Source organism: Curcuma longa, chromosome 5, assembly GCF_044706935.1.
Source record: "Curcuma longa cultivar G26 ecotype Majalengka, Jawa Barat chromosome 5, ITB_CL_G26_1.1, whole genome shotgun sequence".
Taxonomy (NCBI): Eukaryota; Viridiplantae; Streptophyta; class Magnoliopsida; order Zingiberales; family Zingiberaceae; genus Curcuma; species Curcuma longa.
In genome coordinates, this window is record NC_133865.1 from 5,060,042 (window position 1) to 5,085,432 (window position 25,391).

A 25,391-nucleotide genomic window follows, 5' to 3' on the forward strand; every position below is an offset into this window, starting at 1 on the left:
TTGAGTCGGTCAACTCTGGTCTTGACCAAGATCTGATCAGGGAAGATTAGGGTTTAATTGTTATAGAATTTAAAAATACACTCTGATATTTAGGAAGGTGGTTTATTCTAATTGCAAGACAGTGACTGATTGGAAGTTCGATTGTATTTACGAAGGAATTATATTTTGGGAGTTCTTTTATCGACGTTCATCAAATCAGGTGGGTACCCCTGTACCTGGTCAGTACAGTCTTTTCTAGAGATCATTATCTGATACTTGAATCTTAATTCTGTTGAATGTCTGATACATGATACCTATATTGTTGATATTTTTCTTCCATACCGTTGTATGATCTGTTGTTTATATCTAATTAGATTATACATGCTTAACTGTTGTATGATGCATCATGACATGTACATGATAGAAGTAGATTTATTGTTGCGCTAAGTTGGGTGTAACTAGGATTGGCTAGATAACCCTCCTGATCTTGCCCGCTCCCCACTTGATTAGTGGTGATTTTGTTGTTGTAGCGTGTGCAGCTTTCCTATTGTGCGCCCCAGTACACTACACCGGGTGAGTGTCTGGGGGTGGCGAGTGCAGACAGCGATTATGCATATCATATGCACATGCATTTGTTGTAGTTTTATGTATTGCGTTGATAGCTATTGCACTTGTGATTATATATATATAGTTGTTGCCTTGATTCTATTCATTATGTTGATATCCTGTTGCTTTATCCTATATGTTGTGTACTTTCATTTCTATATCCACTGAGTATTGTAATACTCACTACCCAGACCCTGGGGTTTTCCTTGTTTCTCCCCAGGTAACAGATAGGATGTTGGTTGAAGCTTGGAGATAGGCCAGACTGCTCCATCATCTCACAGCAGGGTTTAGTTGTTGTCTTTTCTTCGCATGATTTTATAGACTGTTTAGTTTGTGGTTCTTTTCGTATCGTCGAGTTTGGAATTATGTGCTTATCTATGTGCTTTGTTCCTTATCTATTGTGGACTAGTTGTTGTGTTCCTGTATGTGATGGACAAGATCTCTATTAAATCTCCATCATGTCATTTTTCGTTGTCATGGATTGGTGGAGTATGTTTTATCGTGGCTTGTTGCATTTTCGTAGTGTTTCATAATTATGTGTATGTATAGATGTGTGGTTGGATATGTATTGTATTTGTATTGGCCGTGTTGGCCTATTATGTCATTATGTATCAGGAATAGTTACTTATTACAGGGGAGATGCTATTGAATTTTTTCGGACAGTCGTCTCCTAGAACATAATATTAAAAATTAATATTTTTGAAATTGTCACACCATCAATTTCGAGAATCTAAATAGGAAAAAAAATCCTATCCAACAGCATGAAATATCCTAAGATTAAATACTATGTAAAGGAGTAGCTCGTGGACGCTGTAATTCAAAGTTTGAATACTTTAGTCCATAAAAAGCAGAAGATGAGGAGGATCCCCATTATTGCGGTGCAATGAGTGCACAATTAAATAATTTTTGTTTGTTCCTCTATCTATCTTTTTTTAATAAAAAATTTATTATTATTATTATTATTTTATCTACACTTCCTATTTTATTTAAATAATCAGTCTCACACCTGTAGTTACATCATTTGTAAATGTCCTTAAAGTTATCATCGTGTCGACTGTTGATTTTTTGACTGCATATTTGATATAATTTTAATCCGTACCAATAGGTGCCGATTGGACCGAATTTTGGCCGTCCAACAAACATTCGATTTGCATTACCATATACCCTTCGTGCAGGCCCTATATTATAGAACAATGGGCACGAGGGTAAGAATTCCGGGCAATTGCTGGAGTAAACTGAAGGCTGCTTCATGTTTATAGATGGTCGTTGGGCTCCACTTTTGTAGCTAATAAAAGCGAAGCATTCCCTGAGCGGTGTCGCGTAAGGGGCAGCGGGTGAGTGATCGCACCTCCAATATATGTAAGCGCGGTGAGGGACCGGGTGTTGACATTGTTGGACGAGTGTTTGAAGGGTGTCGACTTCGGTGTCTCTCAGTTCCTCCCTCTCGCTCGAAACCCCCCGACTGGATCAGCGCTAGCTCCAGTGGCGAAGCCGATCTTCGTCGTGCTAGTGATGGGTGGCATCGCTTTGCCAAGGTCTGCCCCTTTGTTCTGCATCTGCGCCGATCTTCCTTTTACCTTTGATTTGATCTTTTTTTCCCTCTCGGAGTCCACATCCCGGATTGGAATTCTGAACGACTGTGTCTTTATTGTCCTTTTTCATTTTTCTTAAACTACTTTTACAGGATTTTTTTTTGTGTGTATGTTTTCAAGGGCGAACTAACGCGCTGATCATTTCTGCACTTTCTGGGAGCATTTCTGTTCTCGAAAAGAAAATTTTCCTAATCTTTCCTTTTTTTTCATGGTTTTTGGTCGAAAGCACCGCGGAGAATAACTTTACCTTGCAATTTCTCGGTTGTTTCGTTGATTTATGCCCAATTAAATTGGAGCGAAAAAGTAGGGAATCGTACTGCCTTAGAAATTATTTAGCAGATGTATCATAAGTGTCTGGGGGCAGTATCCGGCTGGTTGGAAGAGTTCTAATTGAATCGATTGTAAAGCTTCTTTCGAAACTTCGGCAGGATGATAATATAATTAATCACCCAATTAGGTGAGAAATCACAAAATAACATGGAGAAAGATAAACAGTTCAAAGAAGACAACGTTCAAATTTCTCTCAAATAGATTTTCGTCTTTACACAATTCTGTTTTTAATAGATACCAAGGACGGCGTTTCCATGCAAGTGAGCCTTTGGTGCGAGATAATCACATTTCATTATTACAACCTTTTACCATGTCGTCATGCATCTATTGCTATCTTATTGAGTTGTGGATTGACGTATTTAATATGGCCTAGAGTTTATCTGTTGGCTCATTTTTCTATGCCCCTATTGCTGTATTATTGAGCTGTGGATTGACGTTTTGTTTTTATATGACCTAGAGTTTATCTGTTAGCTAATTTTTCTGACTAAAGCACATTCATTTCTTGTATTTCTGTAACTTGGAAAACTGAAGCTACTTCTTATAGGGCTTCTTTATCTGACAACTACTTGATTAAATGAGCAAGGGGCAACGACTTGTCAAGAAATATGGTGGTTGTTTATCTATTCTGTATATTTATGTTTTTGCTGTCCAGAGTTGAATCCGATTGGCAAGGTACTCCACTTCCATTTAAGACTATCTCTAAAACTTGCATATAAGAAACATTTGTTGATCTGCTTATCTTCTAGTATCAGTTATATATACAGATCTGAAAAGGTAGAGCTACATAAATGAGAAAAGAAAAACATCTATGTCATCTGAGTGTTCATTGTTGATCTGATTGTCTTCTAATATTAGTGATATATACAAATCAGAAACGGTAGAGCTTCATAAATGAGAAAAGATATACATACATGTCATCTGAATATTTATTGTTGATCTGATTATCTTCTAGTATCGGTGATATATATGGATCCAAAAAGGTAGAGCTTCATAAATAAGAAAAGATATGCATCTATGTCATCTGAGTATTTGTAGGACCTGAAATAGTTTTATACATTAGTAGAGTTAACAATTTTTTTCCTTTCAGATTATTGATTTAATAATAAAAAAGTTTCATTGCCGTTGGATTTAGAAAGTTATTTTCAACACAATATACCTCTAGTTGTAGATGGTAGTCAAATTGTGCTTTGGTTATTCCTGATTTTTTATCAGGTTCTCATGGTGATTTACCAAATTATGTATCATAAATGGAAATTATCCGTTTGTTTAGAGATAATAGAAAGAGGGGGATTTTTTGCTTCCTTTATGAAATGGATAGAATTACTCTTAATCTATGCTAGACATACTTTAGGGATTTGATCTTACTTCCTTGTTGTGTACTAGTGTTTCTTTACATTTTTGAGTGATTAATTACCGATGGTGTCCTTTTCATTTGCTCGAGCTCCTCCTCTCCTGAAGCTACAACCGCCTCTCCAAGGTATCAAATTCGGCGGCTTGAGAAAAAAAAAACATGTTAGGGTTGGCTAGCATAGAATTAAGGATTTGATCTTACTTCTCTGTCGTGTATGAGTGTTTCTTTACATTTTTGAGTGATTCATTATTGATGGTGTCCTTTTCGTTTGCTTGGGTTCCTCCTCTTCCGAAGCTATGACCGCCTCTCTAAGGTACTAGATCCGATGGCTTGAGAAAAAAAAGCATATTAGAGTTGGTCAATTTTACCGCTGTGGCCACTCTGATGCCTAAGTTAGTTCCGATCTAAGGTGGAAGACTAGTAAAGATGCGAAGAAGAAGAAAGAAAGAAAGTGCAGAAAGGAAAGAGAGCTTGGGGAGAAGAGTTGTCTCCATGCAAAAAAAGAAAACCATGCCCCTCTCACTTACCTCCATTGGTTATTATATAGCTAGCGGCAAAAAATCTTCACGTGGGATGCACTTACCAGTTGTCTATCTGAGAGGCGGTTAGAACACTGGAGGTGACAACTGTTGAACTGCACTGTAACACTGTCAGGCTTTTGGCTAAGTGCTACCTTTTGTGAGTTGTCGGAGGTTGAGGCAAATAGTCGATTGTCGTTGACATGCTTCTTAAGTTCGAATGGGTATAACGAAGGCTGGATGCTCAGGAGCGTAGAGCAACTGGTCCGAGCTGAAGGTCGAGTTGGGAATTCTCAGGACGGGACTCTAGCTACTTGGGAATCAAGGCCAAGTGCTCGGGGAAGGTGACCAGTGAGTTGGGTTGCTTAGGAAAAGACTGGCGATTCAGGGTGCTTGGGAGGAATAACTCCAAATACCATGACATGCCCCCCTTCAAGATGAGTTGCGGAATGAAGTCGAATGAATTCTGATTAACTATATGGCGACTCGGGATGCTTGGGAATAACTCCGGATACCATCACATGTCCCACTTCAAGTTGGACTGAAGAGCAGATTTGAAGGGGGAATATGTGATAGTGTTTGGAGTTATTCTCGAGCATCCCGAGTCATCATATTCTTAATCAGACTTTATCCAATTTTGCTCCTCGATCTGACTTAAAGGGAGACATGTGATGGTATCTAGAATTATTCCCGAGCATCCTGAGTCGCCATATACTTAATTAGACTTTATTCGACTTCACTTCTTAGTCCGACTTGAAGGGGAAACATGCAGTGGTATCCAAAGTTATTCCTCTCGAGCACCCTGAGTCGTTAGAGTCCTTTTCTGAGCAACCCGACTCATTGGTCGCTTTCCTCGAGCACTTGGCCTCGATTTCTGAGTAGCCAAAGTTCCATCCCAAGCATTCCCAACTCGACCTTTAGCTCGAGCTAGTTTATTTGTGCTCTCGAGCATTCAGCCTTCATTATACCCATTCGGACTCAGGAAGCATGTCAGCGACAGCCGACTACTTGCCTCAATCTCTGACAACTCGCAGAAGGTGATACTTAGCCAAAGGCCCAACAGTGAGTAAGGTTCAACGGTTGTTGCCTTCGGTGTTTTAACCGTCTCTCAGATGGACAACTGGTAAGTGCATCCCACGTGGATATTCCTTTCCGCCAGCTATATAATGACCAACGGAGGACAGTGAGAGGGGCATGATTTCTTTTTGTGCGCAGAGTCCACTGAATCTGGTATCTTGGAGAGGCGGTCGTAGCTTCGGGAGAGGAGTCCGAGCAAACGAAAAAGACACTATTAAATACCAATAAATCTTGGAGTGTATCCAAATCTCCTTATTAAATTTCTTTGAATTAACTTTGTTTCTTACACCTCTAACTCTAGTTGATTCAACTTGTCTAATTGTAAACTCTTTTGAACATGTCAATACCATCTAAATATATTTTCTCTTGGATTAACATCTGTTGTAGTAACTGTGTTACTACACTAGTGTATTTTTATTTATCTTTTCTTAGGATGGCACACATCCATGTTATCGTTCTTATCTCTTTTACTATAATGCTTCATGTCTAGTTGGCTAACTCCTCAATGCTTTGATCTATAAAAGTATGGTAGGATGTATTGAAGTTTATAAAAATTAAGAAAACTTCTGTACATCTTTATTGTATTCTAAGTGGTATTACAATTCATTTTTTATAGTCTTCAAAATAACTAAAATAAAGATAAGAAGCTAGGCTATGTAAATATAAGGCTAAGGAAAGGTTATTATAAAAGTTTATAACCATTCTTTCTAATATCCTGTTCAAGTCAAAAGATAAATATCTATCATGCCTAACTTGTTACATAGAGATAAAAATAAATTACTAAAAAGATGTTTAGTAAAGATGCCGACAATTTGTTATTTGGAAGAAATGTATTATGTACTAATCCTCTTAGACATAATTGCATCTAGGATTTAAATGACATCTCAACTAAATGTGGTTTATGCCTTTATGTAATGCTATTATTTGCAATGTATTGTTTCATTATCACGATGGATATTCATTCATTCTATAATGTGAAAGTTGATATTTACATTTTATATACATTATCTTTATCATTGTTGTTTATTATGCTTTGACACTAAGTTGTATTAGAATATTTTATTTATTTATTTATTTTCATTTTCATGTTATAAGGTTGATGTGCAAAATAATGAAGTGGATTCTAATATTAATATTCAATAAAATATAATCAACATACTAATATTTGAGTGCCCATACTTCTAGCAAAGTAAACCTTTTCTAAGAATCTTTTAATATGTTAAAGGATCCTTAGCACCATCTCTCAATGGTAGTTCTTAGGTTGCTATATGAATTGACTCTCAACACCTATTGCAAATTATATATTAGCTTGGTAATTCTGAGATAGATGACTGCTTGATAGACTTTGATGACAATAAAACTCTTTAAATTCATTATCTTTTCATCATGGATTATGATTCAATATAGTTGGAGTTCTTACTGGTCTATATTGAAATATTATAATTTCTTGCAAAAGATTCATAATCTTTTCTTTGAGACAATGTTCCTTGAGAACTATAAGCAACTTCTATTCCTTCACAAATCTTTAATGAAAATCTCCGATATGATTTTTTTATGTCTATCATACGCTACATGTCACTTCCTTTTATTAGAATGTTATCAAGATTAACTAGTAAAATTAAAATACTTATGGTATTGTATTGGATAGTGTATGGTTAGCTTTGTTACATATGAGGCTAACTTGAGTAACTTTATTTGAGAATTTTTATACCATAATCAAGAACTTTATTTAAGACCATAACTTGTATTTTTAGTTATGTATTTTTTCCCTCCCCCTAAGTAACATAATTTTGAGGGGGCTCTATATAATTTTTTTAGAAATGTCGTGATATAAAAATGCATTTTTGGCTTCCACGTGATAATTCACTAACTCAAATCTATTAGAGGGATTAAAGTATAAAGATTAAAATAAGTTGAATAACAATTTAGAATATCTCAAAGTAGTCCATTTTAAAAATTTGTCTTTTGACAATGGATCTTGTCTTATAATGATTAATTTTACTATTAAGAGGACACTTTAACTATGAATACCCACCAACATGATATAGAGTACACTAGCATGAAGATGCATAAGTTCCAATGCATTTTATGATTGAAGAATATATATCTCCTTATTCATTACCTGGCTAATGTGGATCATAAGAGCTTTATGAAGTGACCTAGGAGTCTTTACACATGACAAGAAGATGGTGAACTCATGATAAGAACCTCGATTTTTAAAGGAAATTTGTGATTGGATGTATGGTAGTAGTATGTTTAGCTTTTCTGAGACCTTTGAGTAAGTAAATTTTTAATAGGAGGATTTAATGTTTGTAGACTTGCATTTTTTTTTGGTAATTTAGGTATCTAGCTTTTATGATCCAATTAATCTTGGAGATGATCAGTCCGGTCCTATGGAAGTTTCCGACCAACTACCAGGGTAAATCGAGAAGCGCAGATGGGTCTTGACGGATGGTCCAACATCACAAGTTTTTCAAATTGCCTAGGCGTAATGTGTCTTGGGTGAGATTTGAACCTTCATTGTCTAGGGATCCCATCCCACCTCTTACCATCGCACCATAGCCTTGAGGGCGTTTGTAGACTTGCAATTGAAATTGTGAGTGGAGCTTATAAATTTGAAGATATTTTTGTATGTTGACAATACACCTATTGCGGATTGATGGATAATTTTAGAGGAGAAGTGAATATGGCTAATGCCGGGAGTGGAATGTTTCAAATGGTGAAATATGGTGTAGTTTCAATAAAATAACATCAATATAAAGTTAAGGGAAACAAGACACTAGATTATGATACTTTACTCTTTTTTAGTGTGACGGTAGCTAAAAAGAATTTGATGAGTAATCTAGGACGGAGTTAATAATGTATAGGTCCTATAATATGTACAAAACATAAATATAATGTATAAACAATGTAAAACTCAAAGGTAAAGAAAAGACAATTAGGATAAAGGACATGAAAAAGGTTATTTTACCATCGAATACGGAAGAAGACGTATGGTTTATGAGAAACATGGGTTGTGGATGAAGAAATTTGTGTACAGTGAGTTTGGCAGGGGGGAATTGGTAGTTTAGGTAAAGGGAGAGAAAGGTTGGTTGGGTTGAAGCTGTCTTCATCTCAACTATGTCCTCAATGTCTGAAATTGTGTTGCTGAAGATGAATGAAATTGCATTGAGAATGGGCGCAAGTTTTGGAAAAGTCGATAAGCCTCATAATAACATAGCAAGTCTTACATGTATAGGATTGGAATAATGGTTTAGTAGTTTGGCAAGCATTAGAATCAACTTTTTTTCTCCTCACATGAGATATTGGAATGGCCATAAAAGGGTTTAGTGGAGTTTTTATGGGTTTGCTCGAGCTATTGAATGTAAAGGCATAATTTTCTTGTGTTGCAGACTTGTGTGGTCATTATTCAATGTAATTTTTCTCCTAGTGTTCATTATTTGATTTAATTTTTCTCCTAGCATCAATATGCATCTCTTTGATTGGCTCAGTCAAAATTCTTAGTTTGGTGGAAACAAGTAGATATACATAAATAACTATGAACCAATACATACCGTCATATGTCTTAGTAAAATTATTATAAGCAAGAATTTAATTCAATTTGTTCATTTGGGATCATAAGGTAGCATGAAAGATTCGGCAACTGGGACTAAGGCAAGTAGCATGTTGAATGATTTTTAAATAAGGCAAGCAACCTAGGACTCTTCTTGAGTAATACATATTTGGGGTCATAATGGTTCTTTAGTAAGGAGAACGGTCAGTAAAATGACTTAGACACTTTGATTGTCACATTGTTGGTAGTGTGATAAACTTTTCCTATGGGGCTGAATCAAGGATCCAAGGGGCTCTTTTGGGTTTAAGAATTGGAACTCACTTATAGGCTCTTGAGGTGCTAAGTTTGGTCTCATTCTTGGATTTCTAATTTCTTTGCTGAGTTTGAGACAAGTCATCAAGTGACTTTTCTGAAATTCAATTCTTTTGACTCACTTAAAAATTCCTTAATTTCTAGAGGGGTGACTAAAGCTCCAATTGCCGTCTTGAGATATTGACATCATTGTTGTATTTTTCTTGTCCTTCTTGACTTTTAGGTTTATGTAAAATTGAGGGGCATTTTTTGTTAATTACAATTTTTTTTTGGCAAGGTTGAGCATAGTGCTTCTTCCATTGTGTTTAAAAGCATTTATCATCTCTCTTTCATCCAGTGTAAGCAAGAGAGGTTGTACAACCAGAGTGTTCAAGTATGGGGGTAACTTTGATGGGAAAAATGTCACACCAAATTAAGTTTCCTAGTTTGTTCATTCTGGGCTTTATGGATTTCAGCTTGTTCTCCTTTTTTATTTGTATATTCTCACACTTAGTATATACATTCAATATTTTCTTGCATCTTGGGAATATTGCTATGATGTTAAGGTATGGTGAACTAGTTTTTGATCACACTACCATGTTTTTGTTTTTTTGATAAAAATCAATTAGTTGCTAATCATCCAACAAATTAAACAAAATACAATTCTCAGCAAAGAAACCATGGTTACATGAGGATGATATGGACCACAATGAAATGCACCTAGATCAATCATTTTATCTACATATATTAGTATTTTATGATAGGATTTTGCTTAGAGGTGTAATAAAATGCCTGTGCGATTATAAGTCTAAATGAATTCTCTAGAGCAGATGATGGAGCTGAGGTTATATTCCTTTTTTCTCCTAAGAATTGAGTTCCTTTTGAGGTATTATCTATTGGCTCTGATATTGCTTGTGAATCTTTCTTGGACGTTGATGTCATCAGAAATGGTCCTTATAGTGAAAGGTCCAAATTTGTAATTTCTCATGCTAGAAGTTTACATACATTTTCTGTTGGTAAATGTATTTGCTACTGTTGACAAATGATTATTTGAATCTTAGTGGACAGAATATAAAACGTTTATGTGGTTGGTTCATAGGGTTTCATGACCTTATTTACTTCATTGAATTATTTTATGGATTGCAAGGAATTAATATGTTTTCAGGTGATGCATTATATGACATGAAATTGAGGTTAAATGTCACTGGGAGTCAGCTTAGTGATTGGAATCAAAATCAGGTCAATCCTTGCACATGGAACTCTGTTATTTGTGATAGCAACAACAATGTCATTCAAGTGTAAGTCATTTGTTGTTCTCCTCTTAAAGTTATATGATTTGTATTATTATGTAGATTTTATGAATCAGTTGCAATGAATTGTAAGTTTCATCTGTTTGCTGTGTTATGAAAGCCATATTCTGTCATTGTGATTTTGTTGCCTCAGAACGTTGTCTTCAATGGGATTTAATGGAGTTCTATCACCAAGAATCGGAGAACTTCAATATCTAAATGTTTTGTAAGTATAGTTTTACCAATATTTAGTTACTATGTAACCAAACCATTTTGTCTTTCTTCAATAGATTAGGCACCAAAGAATTTGTTTCTAGAATTTATTCTACACCATACAAGTTAGTGAAGTCATTGTTTTCAACTTCTCAAACATGCTATGATTGCATTGTATAGTTTGATGCTCCTGTGTGGCAAAAAGGTGAAGTCACTCACCTCAAGCACCTCTCAATGTTGGTCCCACAACGATTTGAAGGGAGTAAATCATAGTAACCGAGCGACTTCTTCAGGTGGGAGAGATTTTATTCCCTAAGAGATTGTTCCCTCGGGAATTCGATCCCTGCTTTCATGTGGCAATCTACCACTCGAGTATCAACTCGACTATGTTTGTGGGGGCGTATAGTTTGATGTTCTTGCTAAGTGATGTTGAAATTGATAGAGTTTTGATATAATGTTTAGCTACATTCCACTTGAAATATACACCATCACCATGATTGGCTTGCCAAGTCCTATAACATCATTTTCTTGTTCCAACAAGGATATCTAATTGTAGAATGCAATTGTTACAATGATAAATTGGTAACATAGAGACATAAGATGGATGAAGTATGTTATTTATTATTCGTTTAAATCTAACCACTATCAACAAAGGGTATAGAAATCATGGTTTACAATATCGATCCATTTTGAAATTTCGATTTATGATTGGAACGATATGGTTTTGGTATCATAGCATAATGATATGTTTCTATATTTTTTAAATAAAAAATATATTAATTAAAATTAAAAAATTTGATCTAAATATTAAAAAAATTAAAATGCAAAAAATTTAAAAATTTTGGGATCGTAGGGGTGTCGCAATCCTTCTGGGACCTTGTGAGGTTGTCGGGGCCTCTATGACCCTCTGCAATTCCGCATAGGTCAACACGGGATCGCAACGCCTTCGTGCTCCACGAAGATTGCCGCGATTCTACTGCGACCTGTTGTGCCAGTGCCGAGCTATAGGTGGAATGGTAAATTTTGACCGTTTCACTCAACACGGTATGAAATTTTAAACCATGATAGAAATTACTAGTTACCTTAAATGCAGAATGTCGCAAGAGGCACAAGTGAAGCTATTCTGTTTATACCTGCTATTGTTAATTACTATTTATTATCATTATTATTATTTAGGTTTTTACTCCCTCACACATTTGAACAATGTTTGACTGTGGACATATACAGCTCACTATGGTTTCTTGTATAGGGTTCATGGCATGCAATAGCTGCAAAGTAGTTGGGGCATCAATCACTTATTATTGTTCTGATAGGAACCAAAATTTTGATACTTTGTACTTAGCTGAATGAGTTCAAAGTAAGTGATGACTTTGATCTACATGAACTTGTTATGCAAATGACAAAGATCATATCGCATAAGAATGATAAATACCAAGGATTGAAATTTCGAGCCGTATCATGCAATACGATCGAAATTTTTTATTCCGCCGATGGACTGGCACAGGCACAACACCGGCACTGCGGTTTCGACCGGGAAACGCCTTCGGAGGCATCGCCCGAGCGCGGCGATGCCTCTGGAGGTGTCGCTCGGGTGCGGCGATGCCTTCGGAGGTGTCGTGCAGCCTCGGCGAATCCTCCGGAAGCGTCGCTCGGGCGAGGCGACTCCATCGGAGGTGCTGCTGGGGCCCTGCGATGCCACCGGAGGCGCTGCGCGAGCCCGACGACACCTCCCCGCGATCTGTTGCAATTTTTATTTTTTTTATTTTTTAACGTAGTTTAATTAAGTTTTAATAATCAATTCTTAGCTATAGTTCGGGATAATTTAAATAAACTTTAATAAAATCCATAAAATTAAAATTAGCTTAAAATTTATTTTTTTTTTAAAATTTAGATTATTTTTTATTTTTTAATATATTTAGATTAAATTTTTTATTTTAGTTAATATACCGGGCTGCTCTTTTTATATTTTATTTTAAAATAGCGAAACTATACCGGCACGGTATGATACGGTACCGAAACTGTATCGTTCCGGTCGAAGATCGAAACCTCGGCATGACTCGATATTTTAAACCTTGATAAATACTTCAATATAATTTATCTAAACTTACTGTCTGTCAGAAATTGGCATTGGATCCATTCTATAGAAAGGTTGTGTCATATCATCCTTTCACATAATGTTTCTTCCATCACATAGTTATTCTATTGTGATCAACATGTTTTGTGTAACTTGTGTTGGTGTTTGGCAAAAATATGATGGCAAGGTTGATTTCTCTGATAGGAACCTGCGTCCTATCTTGCGAAAAATAAAAAAAAAAGAAGGGGATAGATGATTACTTCGAGGGGATCGACCTCCAATAATCAATAGAATTGATTAATCCAAATAAATTGCTTTATTGCTTGTCTTCAAAAGATTACATAATGACTCTATATATAACCCTATAATAATACCAAGTCAATATAAAAAATAATAATAAATCTAATAACCTATTCAAAAGATAATTATTAATAAATCTAATAACCTTATCTAAATTAATAACAAATCTAATAACATATTCTAAAAGATAATATTTTGAAGGGGTTATTTGAATAAGTCTATTTAGGGATCGTATCATTCCACTGCCCTTCAAAACAATCTTGTCCTCAAGGTTGATCTTTTTATTCTTCTTTTTCTTTCGATGATTTGTATAAAATAGCTTCTTATTGTCCACCAATTGAAATCTCCTTTTGACGAAGTCAAATGACCTTTTATAATTCCTTCTTAAACATGAAATTTTCCTTTAGGTCTTCATTGAAAATTTATGAGCATGCCAATACTTTCTTTTTCTTCACTTAACCTTACGTCGGGTCCTCATCGAGTTATGATGAAAAAATATTCCTTGATATGTCAGATGTTGTTGGAGATGACAAGGCATTATTGCTTTGTTCACTAGAACAATGATAAATCCCAGTTAGTCCCATTGACTATCTCTGGGGGTGACTGGCCTTTAAATTTTACAAAAAATTTGGAAATGTAAGCAAGGATTTAGTAACAGGAAGCTCAAAGAAAAGAACTACCTGTGTCGCAAGACCTGTTTTCTACATCTCTGCCACACTTACGAGATGCTAAGCCATCAAATTGACTGAGCACGTTCACTAGAACAATGGAAGTAGAGATTGGTGTAAATCCAATGACTTCAATTATGGGTGTCGCAAAGTTTAGCTCCTCATATATATATTGTCTTTGTAACTATCTCGTTGTTATTCAATGAATCCTTCTTCTTTTATTATTTGTGGAGGTTGTAATCCTTTTGATACATGAATTGATTTTATCGTCATGACATCTTGTTTTTCATTGACACTTTCTTGTATTTTTTCTTCATTGATATCATCTTTTTCCTTTGAATCCTCTATTGGTTCATCCATTAATACTCTTCTTTGTGTACATTAATGACTTCGATGCCACTCATCATTTCTTCGCGCTTCCTCATTGACTTGCTCTTCTTGAATTTGTGCAAAGGGTAATGCAACTTTTACAGTGCGAGGATAGCGCGTCTTCACCTCTTTTTAGATGTTAAGATGAAGTCCTTCAATAAATGTATTCAACAATTTTCGTTCTGATCAATTACGAGTTTGGTTAAAGAGTCGAAGAAAGCGATTATGATATTCTGTTACTGTGGTGATCTGTTGAGGTGTAAAACGAGTTAGAAGACCATCTACAAACTCTTTCCATATTATAGATCCATGATATGACATATATAATTGATACCATCGGAAAGCCTCTCCATCCAAATGCAAAGAAGCTATTTCGACTTTCGAATCATTTGATGTGTCGTGTAGAATAAAATATCTTTCTGCTTTTAAAAATAAATCCAGTAGGATCTCTACTTCGCCAACAAGGGAATTCATCTTCATAGGATCTCCAATTTGTCATAATATGAAATTAACCTTGCTTTGATACCAAGTTGATAGGAACCCGCGTCCTATCTTGCGAAAAATCGAAAAAAAATAAAAATGGGGATATATGATCACTTCGAGGGGATCGACCTCCAATAATCAATAGAATTGATTAATCCAAATAAATTGTTTCATTGCTTGTCCTCAAAAGATTATATAATGACTCTATATATAACCCCATAATAACGCCAAGTCAATATAAAAAATATTAATAAATCTAATAATCTATTCAAAAGATAATTATTAATAAATCTAATTACCTTATCTAAATTAATAACAAATCTAATAACATATTTAAAAGATAATATTTTGAAGGGGTTATTTGAATAAGTCTATCTAGGGATTGTATCATTCTCTAAGACTAGTTGGATGGTGAGACTGAATGTTTACCATTGGAGATTTAAGACAATATCAGCTATACATGAAACTTCTCAAGTTAACCATGACAACAACAAAAGGTATTCTTAGTCATCAAGCCAACCTGCCAACTCTAAACAATCATGTGTATGTCAAATTCATGCATGCACACAGCCTTTTTACATACCGAAACTGAACACCCACCTCTTCTCATTGACCTATATGTGTGTAAACATTCACACAAGTATGCAGACTATCTGCTAACAGGAGTTAGGATAGTTTCAATTTCAAGAGTAAAAAAAGCAGAGTGTAGGGAAACTGTTAAGATGATAAGAGATTGATGTAAATCAAGCTATTAGGAACTTATATGAGACCTTTCTTTTTAATGCATGAGTAATTGCCAGTTTTGCCCCTAATAAGTATGTCTCGTTGTACTTGAACATTGATCTGAATTACATAGAATTTTTTGTTACTTGGTAATGATGATGGCATCTTTGAATATTTCACTTGATAATCAGGTATCCTCAGATGATTTGACATGTAATTGTGTAGGTCATTGCCAGGTAATAATATAACCGGGGAAATACCAGAACAGTTTGGCAACCTCTCTAGTTTGACCAATTTGGATTTGGAAAATAATCGTTTCAGTGGAGATATACCAGCTTCCCTTGGCAAGCTTTCTAAGCTTCAGATATTGTCAGTGGGATCATAAAATTTTCTGATCTAAATCTTTTAAGTAGACTTAAAGACTTGCCTTAATTTTTTTTATTGTCATTATTCAGGATTCTTAGCCAAAATAATCTTACTGGGAAAATTCCTCCTTCCCTCACAAATCTTGGTGCCTTAAATGACATGTAAGTGTTATTTCTCACATAGACAGCGACTGTAGCTGCAGGAATCTTAGAGATACTGTTTTTTTTTTTAACCCTATGACTGAATTTATATTAAGAGTTTGTACATGAATGAAAGGATCAATCAAAGCAGCTGCAGTACATAGAGTACTGGGAGGAAGCATAGTAGCTGTAAATATTGTAACATGAAAAGAAAATACCTGGAGCTTGGATTCAGAATTATTGAAAAAGGAACAGTTTTGTTTTTTTGTTATTCAAGTGAAAACACATAGTTGCAATACACAGTGTTTTCTTTTTCAAAATGAAGTTTAATGTGCTTCTCCTATTGTTATTGACACATTGCCATTATATTTCACATAACATTCTACTATTGAATTGAATGGACAGTCGTCTAGCTTTCAATCATCTTTTTGGAGAAATACCTGGAGAGCTCTTTCAAGTAGCTAGATACAAGTATGAATAATCGTGTGTAAACTTTTGAGCTTGCTCTTTATGCTTTGAAACCATATCTATGTTATTTATTTTCCTTGTGCAGCTTCACAGGAAACAATCTGAACTGTGATATAAATTACCAACACCCTTGTGCTTCTATCATGCCTGTTCAAGGTAAACATTTTCAATAATTTCTTTTGGACTTAAGAGTTTCATCATCTATGGTATGTAACTTTTTGAAAGAAAAAAAATATTTTGCCTCATATTCCAAGCAGCTGAATATACTTTTGGTCTTGGTAGGAAAATCCCAAAATTCAAAAGTAGGAATTGTGCTTGGAATTGTTGGAGCTGTCATATTATTGCTTGTCATGGGTGTCATATTTTTCTTATGCAAGGGGCACAGGAAGGGTTATCGACACGAAGAATTTGTTGATGTTGCAGGTTTAGTACTTTCTTACACCTGTTTCTTTGGTTTTTGATAGGACCTTTTGCAAATCAATTTTGTTTCATGTGACGAGCCATTAACTTTGTCATGTTTCTTTCTTGTGCTCTACATTTGTTATACTACTTTTTTTTATTCTCGCTGAAACAAGAACATACACTGAATTAAACATCTTGCAAATCAGAACTGATATCTATGAATCAAGTACATAAATTTAATTATCAAAAGTTTACCTGATTGATTATTTTACATATGACATACAGGTGAAGATGATCGCAGAATTGCTTTTGGACAGTTAAAAAGATTTGCTTATCGAGAATTACAGATTGCAACAGATGGATTTAGTGAAAAAAATGTCCTTGGCCAGGGTGGTTTTGGAAAAGTATACAAAGGAGTGCTTCCAGATAGCTCTAAAATTGCTGTAAAACGATTAACTGACTATGAGAGTCCAGGTGGGGAAGCTGCTTTTTTACGTGAAGTAGAGATGATAAGTGTTGCTGTCCACAAAAATCTTTTGAGGTTGATTGGCTTTTGTACCACACCGACAGAACGTCTTCTTGTTTATCCTTTTATGCAAAATTTGAGTGTTGCATACCGGTTACGAGGTAACTCTCAGTTTATACTGAAATCTAATCTGGTTATCTCTCTCATGGCAGCAAAGCTAATAAAAGAGCAAAGGAATATAGTGCTGTGCACATGAATTTAACTATTTGTTTGTTAATTTATGCATTGGTTTCTTTTCTTCTCAGTTTAATGACCATATCTTGGGCCTTTAATCTGACAAGTTAAAACCTCTACCTTGGACTTTCATTGATTCATAATTTTTCTGTAAAGAGTTTAACAGATATCCTGCTAAAGAAATGGGCAAAGCAATCTAACATTTAGTCTTGGTTCTTCTTTGTATTCCTGCATTAAGTTCTTCATGTGGCATTCCAATCAGATTGATTGGTGGTAAGTGGTAACCGTAGAAGGTTTAGGAATTGATAACCTTCCAGCAACCAGATTGAAATGACAATTTTGTTATATCTACTTGATTTAAATTTATGTATCTTGTGCTTGTGATAAATAGGAAATTATGTTTATCCATTGATCACATTGCTATACTTTGTTCTGCAATTGATGTTGATGGTAATACTGTTAAGTGATTGCAGAATTTAAAATAGGGGAGGCAGTATTGAATTGGCCAACAAGAAAAAGAGTGGCACTAGGTACTGCACGTGGATTAGAGTACCTTCATGAACATTGCAGTCCCAAAATAATACACCGGGATGTTAAAGCTGCTAATATCTTACTTGATGAGGACTTTGAGGCTGTAGTAGGTGATTTTGGGTTAGCAAAATTGGTAGATGTGAGGAAGACATCTGTGACAACTCAAGTTCGGGGAACTATGGGTCACATTGCACCTGAGTATTTATCCACTGGAAAATCATCGGAGAGAACTGATGTTTTTGGTTATGGAATTATGCTTCTTGAACTTGTCACCGGACAACGTGCAATAGATTTTTCGCGCTTGGAGGAAGAAGATGATGTTTTATTGCTTGACCATGTAAGCTTCATTATCTTGATAAACATAATTTATTTATTTCAATTCAATAATTTCTATTAGCACAAGAAATTTTCCACAGTAAAACAATCCTCTATTTTTGTAGGTTTAGCATCATCTCATGTTTTAGTCTTCTGCTGATGCAACAAAAGTTACATATCTAAAACTCCTTGTAAACATCTTCCAAGAGAAAATTGCAACGTGCATTTATCTTGGATTTTAAGTCTCCCTTTCCTATCCAACTAATCATTTTAAAGTATTTTGAATTAGTTAATATAAGCGTTTATAGGCTTCAACCGTTAGAGAGTAAACTAAAGCTAATTTATTTTTTTGTCGGAGACCTTTCTGGTAGATTGATCCACTTCTATAGTAATTTCCTACTTCACAGTATAGACAAGACCAGTTTTACTTCATGAATTCATACATAGCATTTAATTAAGTCCTTACTTTTTCCTATTCTCTGTTCTATAATCCAATGTTTCTAAATTAAACTGGTCAATGAACTGATGTGGACGCTGATTCTACAATTCAATTGCCAAATCTTTGCCCAGATTGAATTAGAAAATGTAATTAGTAAAATTAGGTAGGCAGAAGTTAACTTGTGCTAGTTCTTGTCCCTTACCTCCTGGGTTAGGCCTCGAAGTGGACTTTGGTTGGGACAAGGTTCTCTGATTAACCAATTCAGTTGGACGTTCTGGTTTTCTAAGTATTGCTGTGCTATGATGCCAGACTCTATCAGTTTCCTATGACTGGAAAATTTATCAAGGGACATTAGTTTTGCATGACAGTTCTAGGTTACTATTTCTGATTTAAGATGAAGTTAGAAGTAAGATTGTTAGTGGTTTATGCCACCTCACTGCAAGTTTTATTTTTCTGCACAGGTGAAGAAGTTACAGAGAGAAAAACGTTTGGCTGACATTGTCGACAGAAATCTCAATAATGAATATGATGGCCATGAAGTCGAAATGATGATCCAAGTTGCTCTTCTTTGCACCCAAGCTTCACCGGAGGACCGCCCGACAATGTCCGAAGTGGTGCGGATGCTTGAAGGAGAGGGTCTTGCTGAGAGATGGGAAGAGTGGCAGCAAGTAGAAGTGACCAGAAGGCAAGAATATGAAAGGATGCAGAGAAGGTTCGACTGGGGAGAGGACTCTTTGTACAACCAAGATGCAATTGAGCTGTCCGGAGGAAGATAACACGTAAGATGTGAAGTAGGGAGGAAAAGACATGTCTACGTCTAATGCAAGCTGTACTGTTGAAGCCTTTTACTCTGTTTCCTCAGTGTTTCAAAATGGTTCTTGCATTTTGTACAATTTCAAGATGGTGCTTCTCCTGTTTTGGCAATTGAATTGCCATTTTCTCTTGCATCAAATTGCCTTGATGGAAAAACCAATTTGGGTCATGGTTTATTCACATTTCTTTGCGCTCCCTGTGGTCTGTTTTTCTTATTCTCCTTCTGAGGTTTTAGCTATGGAATTGAATCGATTAAGTTATTTTTCTTCCATCACAAGGCTTCCATTTCAGATCTGCTCATCTCTATCACCTGTGTGACTGTCTTCCAGAGCCTGTAACTTGAGTAGCAAAAGGTTGATAAGCTCCAAGTTTGATTTTCATTTGAATCCATATATTATTCCTTAAAATCACTTTGCAGTTTCAATGAAGAAAGAATGCACAAGAAGAGGGAGATTGCCTTGCCGCCTTAAGTTTCAATGGAGAAGACGAAGTATGCAAGGGAAATCCTGGAGGGGTTGTATTATATTCAATGGGATGCATATAACTTACATGTACGATCCCTCTTTACTTTATATTTTACTAAATTCTTGATTATGAATATAGATCGTATCAATGTGTTAATTATGCGATGATTAAGCCAATGATATGTTAGAGATGCTCGAATCGAAACACCATATGAGTGAGTTGACCCAAGAAATGATATTAAGGATCCTATTAACCTTTAACCCTTATTAGCCATTTTAGTGCACGACTAATATGATGCTTTCCTATTTGTTATTGCAATATTTGGCATCTCCAGACGTCAAACTTATTTTACAGCTTGTTTCAAGTAGGAAAAAATCTCTATTATGACACTTCAATAACTCTTGAGATTTAGAACCCAATCAACCTTGTTAATTGTCTTTCCTATTGTGATGTTTATTTGACTTTTTTAATTTTTTTTATGAAAGGTAAATGCTTTATAATGTCAAAAGTGGGATGTACAAGTTAGACACCTACAAAGCGGTAGACATGCATCTGAATCTTAAGAAACATCTTATCTACTCTGGGTACATGATTCTCATATTGATATCTATTTCTAGCTTGTCACAAAAGAAAGATCATACATGACAATTAGATATCTAGCCTTATGAGCCGCTCATCGCCTTGATATGCTTCGTCGACAAGTATGAAATAGGCACGCTGAGGTGGTTATCTCCTGTTGGATGCCTAGCTAGATCTTCACTTTAGCCCATATTGCCATGCTAACGGGGCATTGGAAGAAAAGGTGAGCACATGATTCATCCGCTGTGGCACAACAAACAAATTTTCCACACTTGTAAGGGGTGTATGTCATTTCACAGGGAATCAACCTTGAGCAAGGAGCCAAAGTGTAAATTTGTGTTTGGGTGTAATGTAAGGCTTCGATACAACCTTAGCCCATGCCTAGATTGCCCCTTTTGATCGGAAGAAATCATAAGCCTTTGCAGGGCCCTACTGCTCTGCAACATACAATTCTATCATCTTCATGTTTGCACTGCCTAGTCCGCCAGCTTGCTATAAGAGTTGGTCATGAATTTGCAGCAAGCATTTAACTTTTCTTTTTCTTCAGTATTTCTTTTAAAGGTGGAATCTACTACCCTAGCGGCCCCACATGGTCGTCCTCACGATTATCTATGAGGAGGTAAATCAAAAAGTTACAGTTGGTCATGACGAAGGAGGGTATTGTTTCGGTTTCGTCGAAATTCGATCCTTGTCTACTTTAGCAACTCTGTTCCGTCGTATCCAACTCAACGATGCTCCGGGAGCAACGTTTAACTTATCTTAGTTCTATGCACGGTTATAAATGAATTGGGCATTCTTGAAATAGCCTTCATGTTTAGTTTGATAAAACTCATTTATATTCGTTCAATAGTAAAAAAATATATAAAATAAATAAATTTAAACCCTAATAAATTTAGTTCGTTAATTTTATGAATAAATTATTCATTAGATTGTGTGAAATTTAATTATATATTTCTTAATTTTTTTAAAATTCAAATACATAAAATATAATAATTTTAAATTTTAAATTATTCATAATATATTAAAAATGAAAAAATTAATATATATTTCATGTATTAGATAAACTTTTAATTTAATTTATTAGGATAACAACGTTGCTAGTTAAGCTCGATAAAAAAGTTGAGCTTGGCTCAAGCTTAATAAAAATTTTAATAAATAAATTTGATAAGTAAATAAACAAGTTTGAATATAATTAGGTTTGACTCGTTTAAACCCCTAGTTCTATGGAAATGGAATCAACCTTTTAAGCAAAATACACAATATGGATATGTGGATGCAACACAACTCTTGTGCAATATAATTAGAAGAATTATTCATTATCAAACATGTGGAATGTCTTCAATGACAATCCAAAGGCCAATATCTAAGTTGATGGAGATATATCTAATTATAAAACATTAGGACAATAGAATTAGCAGTGCCATATTATAAAAAAGAGATCCACAAGCACCCTTTTTAGTGTAATTATAGAAGCATGGTGAAAAGCCATACCTACATATTAAAGCTACAAACCCACATGAGAAACAGCAATGAGTGTATTGTCGTGTGTGTTTTAAGTTTAGTTTTCCTTTTAATAGTCTTTTTCAAGTTCCCCACATTTCTAGGTTCGAGTTTACACTACTAATTGAAAAAGTTAAAGTTAAAAATACTATGTTTTACTTAAATCTAGTTTCTTACTTTTTTACCATAATTTATCAAACTAAACATAAATCTCCTTTATATTTGAGATCCACCTTAATTTTAGAAACTAGATTAATTCATAACTTCAAACACTATAAAGTAAATATCTTTCTTAATTTAATATGATTTCAATTACAAAAATTAAGCCCAACAAAATCACACTTTCTATTTTGATTGAACTTAGCTACCTCTCTATAAGAAGACAAAAGTAGAACTTAATAATCACATTGTTGTTGACAACTATGTTTAAGTGAGAGGTTTATGTTTGACAAGGTGGTTGAATCATGAATGTGCAAGTTGATTTGGTTAAGCAAATGGGCTAGCAGATGGATGAAATAGCTGAATTACCTAGAGAAAAGGATGGTTAAAATATTTGTAATTTAGGTAGAATATATCCATTTTAATGTATAATTATATGCTTATTTTGAAGTGAGTTACTTAGAAAATCTGAAAACTAATTTTCAAAGATTATTATTCATCGTTGGTCAACCGAACAACTTAGTTTGGTTGATTAAGCACTATTGGTCAGCTAAACAAGTTTTGTTTGGCTAACTAAACTCAATGGATAATGATAATTGTATGATAGTTAATTATTTATTAATTGATGCGATGGGGCTTTGATCGATCGAATAGCTTCCTTAGTTGACTAATGTATATAGATAAAACTATATTCAAATTTTAGATCTTGGAAAAGGTCGTGGATAAAATCAAATTATAATTCTAACTAATAAAAACTCGGTCTTTGCGCAATACACATATTCTTTACAAATTTTTTTGTTTTGTTTTGAGCAAATATTTTCCATGAACTTGTGTACAATCTTCTATATACATACACATGGCTTTCTTCGTAACTCTTTATCTTCCTTTGTGAATCATTTATATTTTCTCTAGGGTGAGATTGACTTATTTTCTTTTTCTCTCTTCTATATTCTAAATAGGAGCCTAGCTTGAAGTTTTTATCTAGATGTCATTATTCTCTTAGATCGAATCCAAGAATTGTAAGACTTGTATTCACAAGATTGTAAAGAGCATTCTTTCTCGACCACTTGTTGATAGTGAAATTTGTTAGGATCTACTAGAAGGTCTAGTTTGGCTAGAGGGGGAGTGTTAGCAATCATGCCCTAAGTATGTGTTCGCAAGTGATTTTGATATTTGAAAAATATTTAAGTTAGGCAATGATGTTGATCTCATATGTATGTTAAGTGTGCAAGTAAATTTGACATAGGTTGTAAGTGCAATAATTAGAAGTCCAAGTAGGTAATTAGCATGAAGGAGGTATAATAGGTTGAGGTCAAGCAGATGTTAGACAATGTGAGGAATTTCTAACAGATTGAGGTTAACTGGATATTAGGTAGCAAAGTTCTAATAAGTTGAAATCAATTGGATGTTAACTAGTAAAATCCCAACAGGTCGATAAAGATAGGATGTTAGGCACGATGAAGTCTCAAAAGCACGAGAAGTCTCTAGGCATGATAAAGACCTAGAAGCATGAAGGCCTCTTGGCACAATTAAGTCCCCGATGGATGAATGACCTCTTGATAGGTTAAGGTGAAGTTTCGAAAGGAGAGTGAGTGCACTTGTATTGGGATGAGGGGAAAAGAATGGACTTGATGTAGAAATAGTTAAGTTAGTTGAATAATTGACTGATAAATCATATTAGCCGATTGGGTAAATCTTAAACTTGAAACCATGAAAAGAATGAGGTATTCTGAATTGGAGTAATTTAAAATCATAAATAGAATGAGATATTCTACTCAAGGTATTCAGAGTTCTTGGAATCCAATCGATTGAGAACCAATAGCAATCGACTACTACAATCGACTCGATCAAAAATTAAAATAAATAGAATGGTTCTATTTGATCTAGAATTAGAAATAGTCAATTGTAGTAGTTGATTCATTTAGAGTAGTTGATTGACGTGCAATTGAAAATCTAGAAAAGAGTCATTATTTTTTACATCAGCCAATAATAACAATTGGATAATCACCAGCTACTATTGGAGATGATGAGAAATCAACTATTACTGACCTAAAATTGAGGAACAAAAAAAATCTAGAATGTTGCAAGGATCACTATATATATGGGGGATTGGAGCCATGAGTAACAAGCTCTTGTATTCTTGCTTTCTTTTCACTTCTTTGTGCTTAAACATTTTATCATTATAAGAAGAGATTTCTCCACCTTTGGTTGCATGCTAAGGAGGAGGATTAGAGGTGCTTTTAAGGAGTGATACATCTTACAAATCAAGATTGTAGAGTAGGAATTCTTGTGAAGATTGTCAAACCATGTTAAATTCCAAGCATTGTAGTTTGTGTTAGTGTAATCAACCTCTGGTTAAAGTTAATAAAGTTCAATTTGAGTTTCAATGTTTGATCAATATAGATGGTTGAGCTAGATGTCAAATAGATCAAAGTTGATTAGATACTTGATAGTGAAGAAGTCTAAGTGGATCACGACTAACTAGATGTTGAGTAGCGGGAACTTCAAAAGGGTAATAAGGGAGAAGTCTAAGTGAGTCATGATTGATTGAATATTTGACAATTGAAGTCCAATAGGTATTGGTGATAGAAGCCCTAACAAATCTTGAAGGGCTAGATGTTAGACATGCAATAGAAGTCCTATGACTGAATGTTAGACAAATGAGTGAAAATCTTAATAGGTCTTGGAGGATTGGATATTAAGATACATGAGAAATCCTAATAGGTCATGGAGGATTGGATATTGGACAGTTGATAGGAAGTTTAAGCAAATCAAGTGACTAAATGCTTTGCATTGACCAAAATCTAAGTGGATCATAGAGGACTAGATATTTGGAAAGGTATGCATACTTGGTAGATTAAGGGTTATTGGATGCTAGGCCTATGTTGGAAGTCTTAGAAGAATGAACTCTAGAAAATGGGTGTCCTAAGGCAAGGTAAGGAGAAGTTTTTGTGGGTCAACGATAGCTGAAAATTGATCAATGGTTGAGATCCTCAAAATGAGGAGTTCTAGGCAAGGGAATGTTGGTGCAATCGACCTCTGATCAAGGTTGACCAAGCTTGAGTTGACTCGAGTTAGGTTTCGTGTTTGATTTTGAT

General features: G+C 34.9%; 1 protein-coding gene across 1 annotated transcript; it reads left to right on the top strand.

Annotated features, from left to right (window-relative positions):
* Positions 1-1,988: 1,988 nt before the first annotated feature.
* LOC141829563 (LRR receptor kinase SERK2) lies at positions 1,989-19,784 on the top strand. Its single transcript, XM_074717075.1, has 12 exons — positions 1,989-2,120; positions 3,052-3,179; positions 10,463-10,595; positions 10,741-10,812; positions 15,642-15,785; positions 15,872-15,943; positions 16,328-16,393; positions 16,476-16,546; positions 16,673-16,813; positions 17,078-17,419; positions 17,966-18,360; positions 19,239-19,784. The coding sequence occupies exons 2-12, from the start codon at positions 3,113-3,115 to the stop codon at positions 19,551-19,553; spliced, it is 1,818 nt and encodes a 605-aa protein (XP_074573176.1). The 5' UTR covers positions 1,989-2,120; positions 3,052-3,112; the 3' UTR covers positions 19,554-19,784.
* Positions 19,785-25,391: the final 5,607 nt, after the last annotated feature.

Excerpts from the sequence above, each read along its gene's own strand:
- LOC141829563 (XM_074717075.1), top strand. The coding sequence starts at position 3,113 with ATGGTGGTTGTTTATCTATTCTGTATATTTATGTTTTTGCTGTCCAGA. Across the intron at positions 16,814-17,077 it reads AGAATTTGTTGATGTTGCAG|GTGAAGATGATCGCAGAATT; the intron begins GTTTAGTACTTT and ends TATGACATACAG. Across the intron at positions 17,420-17,965 it reads TGTTGCATACCGGTTACGAG|AATTTAAAATAGGGGAGGCA; the intron begins GTAACTCTCAGT and ends AAGTGATTGCAG.